The 7,728-nt window shown below is 44.3% G+C and overlaps 1 protein-coding gene across 2 annotated transcripts in view; it reads right to left on the bottom strand.

The window, feature by feature from the left end:
- Positions 1-3,920: 3,920 nt before the first annotated feature.
- LIN52 (lin-52 DREAM MuvB core complex component) overlaps positions 3,921-7,728 on the bottom strand; it is a 116,849-nt gene continuing 113,041 nt past the window's right edge. Inside the window, exon 6 of one of the 2 annotated variants that reach the window (XM_058567337.1) lies at positions 3,921-5,973. In XM_058567337.1, the coding sequence (XP_058423320.1) occupies positions 5,918-5,973 (56 nt within the window). In that variant the 3' untranslated portion in view covers positions 3,921-5,917. The remainder of the gene's footprint in view (positions 5,974-7,728) is intronic. The other variant, XR_009223718.1, reaches the window with a different exon arrangement.

The following is a 7,728-nucleotide window of genomic DNA, read 5'->3' as shown; positions in this document are numbered from 1 at the left end:
ACTTTTCTGTTTTAAAAAACAGGATCTTCCAGGGGAGAGAAGGAGGATAGCAGGCAGGGGTTGGGGAAGAGCCAGAGACAGAGAGATGAGGGGTGCTGGAAGTGAGGGCCCCTTCTAGGTCATAAGCTCTTTGAGAGCAGAATTCATGTGTGGGCTGCATGTTAGCTATTCTTGAGATTGAAACCACAGTTGTATAGGGCTTCAATGTAGTTCCAGGGATGGTGTCACAGTTATGGCTGTCCATGATGCCACCAGTGTGGACAGCTGGGAGAAGGGATGAGAAGACCAAAGGGGGACAACAGGCATAAGGTGGTGAATGAACATGGTGAGGCAAATAGCAGAGAGTGGGCTTCCCTGAGGGTCAGGAATCTTCAGTGCTTCAGATCCCAGCTCAGGCGACAGGACCAGGCTAGGCCCCAAACACTTCTCAAGCCAAATGCCTCTTCCTTCTCTGCCCACAGCCCCAGGGTTAGCTCCTCAGAGTCGGGGAAACACTGCAGCAGCTGCTGGTTTAGAGACCCTGTCCCCTCACTGTGCTCCCCCGCATCTGTCCTCTGGTTAGAGTTGTGTGAAGCGGAAGACAATCTGGGGCTTATTAGTGTCCCAGGGAGACATGTAACTTGTGTTGCTGGGACCCAAACAGCAAGAGCCTTAGCGGCAAACTCCAGCCGAGAAAAGACTGAGGAATTGTCTCACCTAATTACAGGGAATGGCCCTCTTTGTGTTTGTGATTCGGTACGGTTGTCTGATCGCTTTTGATCGCTCTTCTCCATTTGCTGGCTCAGGCCATGCTGGAATTGTGCTAATTAGAAGAGAAACGGACAGAGTGATCCTGTCAGCCCTGGTTACTGGTGGGGACAAAGCAGAATATTATTCTGAGGCAGTGTTTTGTGAGGGCCCTTCTTCCAGCTCTCATTAGGAGGAAGGGGCCCACAGGAGGGAAAAGTTCCGAATGCCTGGCCCGGCTAATGGAGCATTGGGATGTTCATGTGCTAATTAACAGGCTCTGCCAGCACTGCGCCAACGAGGAGCCTCACGGTCGCACCTGGTGCCACCTGAAGCCCCCAACCACCCCTGCTCATGAAGAAAAATTGTTGGGCAAAGAGTGGGAAGGCCAGTGGCCTCTTTAGGCATAGTCAGAGACACATCCCCAAAGTGCCCTAAAGCCCAAATAGATACGAAATGTCAGTTACAGTGCAGTCAGAATTTACGACCTTGGAGAGACCATTGTTTGCCCTCTCTTGGGGTGGGGGTTGCATGGCTCTCTGGTGAAATGAAGCCCATGCAGGGGTCAGCTAGTCTTGTAGCTCTCAAAGGATGAAGAAAACAGAAACTGGAGAACATAACCATGAGCTTGGAGATGGAGTCTGTGCAGAAGTTGGGAGCTGGTAAGAAACCATGTTATGTGACCCCCCAGAACCATACCCCTTGGCCCATCTGCCCATTTCCTTCCTTCCTGCTCTGCATGTTTACCTTCCTGTAATGCCTTAATCCTGGAGGAAACAGAAGAGACCAGAGCATCCCACTGGAAATAAAATTTCTTGGCTTCATTACAAAGTTCCCATGGAAGCCCAAACACCCTTCTGAAGCCACAGGGGCAATGGAATGACTTCCACCAGCTCCATTTTCACTGCCCTGATTTGGTGAGTCCAGAAGACAGTGGAGCTACAATAGGCTGCAGCTGGAGAACCAAACACAAGGAGCAGTTAGCAAGGGTCCGTTTAAAAAACATGATCACAGGCTGGCCCGGTGGCATGGTAGTTAAGTTCGTGCGCTCCGCTTCGGTGGCCTGAGGTTCGCAGGTTCAGATCCTGGACGCAGACCTACGCATCACTTATCAAGCCATGCTGTGGCAAGTGCCCCACGTAAAATAGAGGAAGATGGGCATGGATGTTAGCTCAGGGCCAATCTTCCTCAGCAAAGGGAGGAGGATTGGCAACAGATGTTAGCTCAGGGCTAATCTTCCTCACCAAAAATAATAATAATAAAAAACATGATCAATGGGCAACAAAAAGATAAAGGAAAATTAATGAAGGCGTTTTGATATCAATGCAATTAATATCCAGTGAACTTTGAGTGCTCTAATAATGGAAGGAGAGACAAGCAAAACAGCAGAGGCCTAAAACCCGAGAGACCAAAGTGAGCAAGGAGCAACGGGACTGCTGGTGAGGAAAGATTTGAATAAGCATTTGAAAACAATCCTCCAAGCACAAGCCTCCAAGCACCAGTGCTAGGCTTCTCAGGACAGTGCTGCTCACAGCCAACAGATGCGTTACAGGATAGTATTCAGGATGGCAAATGGAAAGGGAAAATAAACCTGTGGGCAAATAATAAGTAAGTATTTACTGGAAAAATAATCTCTAAAGATTTAGAGCGGAACATTCATAACACTGTCCCTATTCAGCCAGCCAGCCAGACATGCTTTTCTAGAGCACAGAAATCTACTGTCCACCTGGCGGTTTTCTTGGAAATCAGTGATGAGCCAGTGATGCCAAGCAATCTGCTTTCCTCAAAATGGAATGTTTTCTCTACAAGGGCGTGCTCTGCTCTAGAGCAGGTAAACTATCAATGGCTGATAGCAGTACTGATTAATATTTCCTCTTCTCTAGTTCTTGAACAGAGGTGAAAAGGAATCACACTAAAGGTTTCAGTAGGTGGCAGAGAAATATTTGTTTTCAAGCCATCATGTTTAACTGGAAGTCTGAGAACAGATAGGTTTTGAACTCTAGTTCAGTTCAAAGAAGACAGTGAAGAAGAACTAGACACGTAGGAGACAGCCATAACCTTGAGGGGGCTTATAATTTAATAGGGCAATAAGATATGTACTCAGATCGCTTAAATATAAGGCAGAGTATTATATTATATTATGGAAGAGTCATAAGGATGGTATATGTAAACGCTGTAGGAATGGAGGGGGAAGGATTATTTCCAGCTGGATCATCAGGAGTTTATAAAAGAATAGGTTTGATATGTGCAAAAAGGATGAAAGACTTTCCAAGAACTCAATGGTATGAGCAAAGGCACTCCAGTAGGAACTGGGAATTGTTTAGATTAACCAGAACAGAGACTTCACATATTGGAGAGGAAGGAAACCAAACTGAAGGATTGATTAGGATTACATGTAGAGAGTTTTAAATGCCAGGATGAGGGGGGCCAGCCCCGTGGCACAGTGGTTAAGGTCGTGCACTCAGCTTTGGCGGCTAGGGGTTTGCAGGTTCTGATCCCGGGCATGGACCTACACACTGCTTATCAAGTCCCACATAGAAAGTAGAGGAAGATGGGCACAGATGTTAGCCCAGGGCCAATCTTCCTCAGCAAAAAGAGGAAGACTGGCAACAGATGTTAGCTCAGGGCTAATCTTCCTCACAAAATAAATAAATAAATAAATGCCAGGATGATAGACCCAGATTTTATTAGTAGACATGGGGAGGTACTAAAGGTTTTTTTTGTTTGTTTTTTGGTGGGGAAGATTGGCCCTGACCTAATACCTGTTGCCAATCCTCCTCGTTTTGCTTGAGGAAGACTGGCCCTGAGCTAACATCTGTGCCAAGCTTCCTCCATCTTGTATGTGGGTCGCTGCCACAGCATGGTTTGATGAGTGGTATAGGTCCATGCCTGAGATCCGAACTCACGACCCTGGGCCGCCAAAGCACAGCGCGCCGAACTTAACCACTACATCATTGGGCTGGCCCCTAAAGGCTTTTAAATAGTTGAGCAGTAATGAGCAGTAATGGAGTTGAGCAGTAATGAGCTGGATGGCTGGTAGAAGAGACTGGAAGCTAGGAGACCACATAGCAGATGACCATAAAGCCCCACTAAGAGGAAGAGAGTGGGTTAGCTGTCATTATAGTTGCATTTTCTGATGAGATCTATGCTTTAAAAATGCAACTTGACCCTCTGAGAAGAAACTCACTCTCCTATAAAAGGGACGTATTTATTACGATGACAAGGAAACCATCACATACAAAGTACAATCTTTAACACCCTGAAATACATACACACATTGTACATATATTTATATTATCAATATAAAAATACATCATTAACATTTCTAAGGACGACAAATACAAAACCAATAAATATTGCAATTCTAAAACATCTACTTACATTAAGTGCTGGTGAATAAGATGACAGTAAAAGAAAGAGGCCAAAGCAGACCAGAAAACCAACTACATAGCTTCAGGTTACAGACTTGAGTTGGTTTTGGGGAGGTATCCCAATATTCTCCACATATTTCTCAATTTCCCCAAGCACTTAAAAGTGCCTGATGTCACCAACTCTCAAAAACAGAGCAAAGGAAGAACTGGACATTATGGCACTATTTTTTGCCCCACCCCACCTCTCTCTCACTCTTCAACCGCATTTAGATATAAAGGAATGTCAATAATAAGCTTAACTGAAAATCAAAGCCTCTACAACCTAACCTTCTACACAGCATCCAAGCAGAATGTTTTCGTTCTCATACTCATCCTTTGCGTGTTGTGTTCAAATTTTTTCCTCTTTTCAATATGTAAAATTGTATGGATGGTCAAATGGTACAAATGAAAGAAAAATCCAACATTAATTCTAGCAAGGGAAACAAGGCACAAGTGTCAGCAAATGGTTAATGGCCCAGCTATTAAACTGAACACTGTTGCGCCCTAGCACAGACACTCAGGACCAAAAACTTGACCGCAATTTTCCCTGTCTCCAAACATCATCAGACTACTGCCATGTGGATGTTCTTTTCATAAAGGTTAGGAAACCCCATGTACTTTTCAAAACATTAGAAGCTGGAGGTTGGCTTATAAGACAAAATACGGAGAACATGTGTAATCAATTTTACCCACGGACTGGACTTTTCTGGTTTTAACACAGAGATAGATAATGGCAAATAGCTCCATAACAGTTGTATTTAAGTCAGGAAATTGTCTTTTTCTTTCGCACGCGTGTGTGTGTTTCTGTTATATGGACAAAATATCTGATGTGTGCTGCGAGAGGGGACAAGGGGGGGCAAAACATTGCCACCATTCCACCGCACATTCCTTTAAGGTCAATTAGAGTTTCTAGTTTTTAATCAAATAGGAACTCCTGCAAACAATCCCCTTCTCCTATCTTTCAGGCTGTATTAACTTTCTCATTTGAATCTGTAACAGATTAACTAGAACTGAAAAGTCCTTTCTGTCACCTTTAACTTGGTCTTGAGGTCTAGAACGTAATGCAACCTTGCATGGGCCTTTCACTGTATAAGCTAATCCCAGGGGGGCCTTGATACATAGGGATCCCTTCCCTGGAGTCAGAACTGATGGCAGGGGCTGGGAGGTAGGGAATGGAAGGCATTGGGGGATCAGACTATCATGAGAGGTACAGAATTTGAAAATCAGGTGTACATTTTTAAAAGATTCTGGTTTCTCTAGCTGGGGATTCTGAATCTAGTACTGAAGAGTTCACAAGTCAGGCTGCATGGTGTGTCCCAGAATCTGATTGGTCTCTGGTCTCCTCGCATCATAAATACTTCCTAAGAGATCAAGTACAACTCAAAAGAACCCATCCAATCAACATGTCACAACTGACTTTGCCATTACTGAATCAACTCAACCGTAAGATCCTGGGGCTCCTGAATCACTTCCAGAAATGAGAAAGCAGGACTTGGACCTTTAAAAATGATATGCCCTCTGGTGTTACCAGCATCTGAGGCTGAGATGGTCAAAATCTGGAAGCTGATTGAATAATTGCACTGATCCTTGGGTAGAGTAGATCCTTCTCTTGCCGCCGAATGTCCTCAGAGGCGCAGAGTGCCGGGAGCAGGGGAGAGGGTCAGTCCTGGAGGTGCACCCTCCAGCCTCTCACCCGGAAGCAGTGAAGTGCACATCATCAGAGCTGCACTGGGAGGGAAGCATGGTTCCAGGCCCCAGGACATCCTGTCCACAAGCAGCTGCTACTTCTTGGGCTTCTCTAGAATGTTGAGGAATTTCCCTCGTGTCATCTCTCTAGCTGGAATCACAAAGCAAATGAAAGATCAATGAAAACCTAAAATCTGAAAAAGGGATCTCAGGAAAATTTAATTTAAAAATTCAGATTGATTTAAATTGTATACAAAGTTGCTACCGTAACAGATTCAATCACCGCCAACCTCCACAAAGGGGGGAAAATAAACCACTATTGACAATGAAAACTGTACAAAGCTGTTATAGTTGGCAAGTGCTATAAGGCACAGGTCAACTGAGGAAGACGTGATCATCCACCATTAAAAAAATCACCAGGGAATCCCCCCAGAACCTCTCTCTCTCAAGAACGTAACCTAGTACTCATGTTCACTATCTCAGGGGGTTTGCTCTAAGAGGCTAAAATCCAACCAAGATTAGAGTCTTCTCTGGGTTGTTGGTCTCTGGACATTTACAATCTCAAATCAAAATTAGAGATCATTTACCCCATCTCCCAGCAGTGGCAGTCCCTGGATGCTGTAACATAACAGGGTTTATATCCCCTCAGTGCAGTTCATCTGTGGATGGTGTAATAAAGCAGGGTTTATAGAGCTTTGGTCTTCTCTCTCTTGGCATTGTCAGTCCTTAGATATTTAATATAGCCAGGCAAGGTTTATGTGTCTTTCTCTGACTTTCAGCACCATCAATCTTTGAACGCTGTAGTTACAAGAGGGTTTATACAGCTACTTTCCTACATATGAGGCTCCTAAATGAAACTAAAACATTGCTCAATTACAAGGGCCACTTCAGAAGCCCCCCATTTTAGCTCTGTCAAGCAAATCCTCAAAAATCACATGTAACATAAAACCTCCTTCATCCTCATCCCCATAAGATCATCTTTTCAGATTTCTTAAATGGATTTATCAGAGCTAAAAGTTTCCAGTGGCTTGGCCTGGAGGCCAGAAGTCTTCTGGAACGGTGCAGTGGGCATAGAGTAGGCTGTGCCCCATGGCCTCCCAAGAACACGTCTCCATCTTGGCTAAAGAAGTGAGGTGGTTAGGGAGGTACTTGCAGGGATGAGAAGGACCTTCGCCCCAGCCTCCTTGCTAACTTCCCAAGTCCAGAACAAATGGTACTAGATGAATGGGCTCCCCCCACACCTCCAACTTATGTTTAACAGTTCCTGGTTTATTTGTCCAACAAAGAAATAAAACAATACAAACTGTGTAACCACAGAAAGCGTTTTGGTAACTGTAATCTATATATTCCCCATCTTTTACAAGTTCCTGAGCTCCAACAAAGGGAAAAGAAATCCAATTAACCAGGAATGAAAGCCCCAGTGCTGGGTCTTGCCTCATATGCCCACAACCCCACTGTGGCGAAAATCAAACTGATCATTCCTTCCTTGGTGGATTTACACGAAAACCTATACATACAAAGTTCCTATAAGACTTGCAATTATATACTTGTTCTCCTCTGCTGAAGTGTAAGAACTGAGGGGAGAGAGTGTGTTGTATTATTCTTTATATCACCAGCACCCAGCATAGTGCTAGATCGAGTATCCGCTGAATAAATGTTGGCTGAATGAATGATAATACGCAAAAAAAACAGAACCGAGTAGGAACACAATAAAGTTCGTTCCCTTTCCTTCCACAGACAAACAATAAGACTTGTTAGTGGCCCTTGGTGCTCCATTCTCTACATTGTGGGATTCTTTATAAATTTACCTTGCTTATTCGGCAAGAAAAATTACTTCCCTTGATGGAAATAATGCCAGATTAATGGAGAGATTGAGGAGCAAGGACTAACTACCCTAAAAGAAATC

Source organism: Diceros bicornis, chromosome 24 (genome assembly GCF_020826845.1).
Source record: "Diceros bicornis minor isolate mBicDic1 chromosome 24, mDicBic1.mat.cur, whole genome shotgun sequence".
Classification (NCBI taxonomy): Eukaryota; Metazoa; Chordata; class Mammalia; order Perissodactyla; family Rhinocerotidae; genus Diceros; species Diceros bicornis.
The sequence above is the reverse complement of the archived record's forward strand: the minus strand, read 5'-3'. Positions and strand labels throughout refer to the sequence as shown.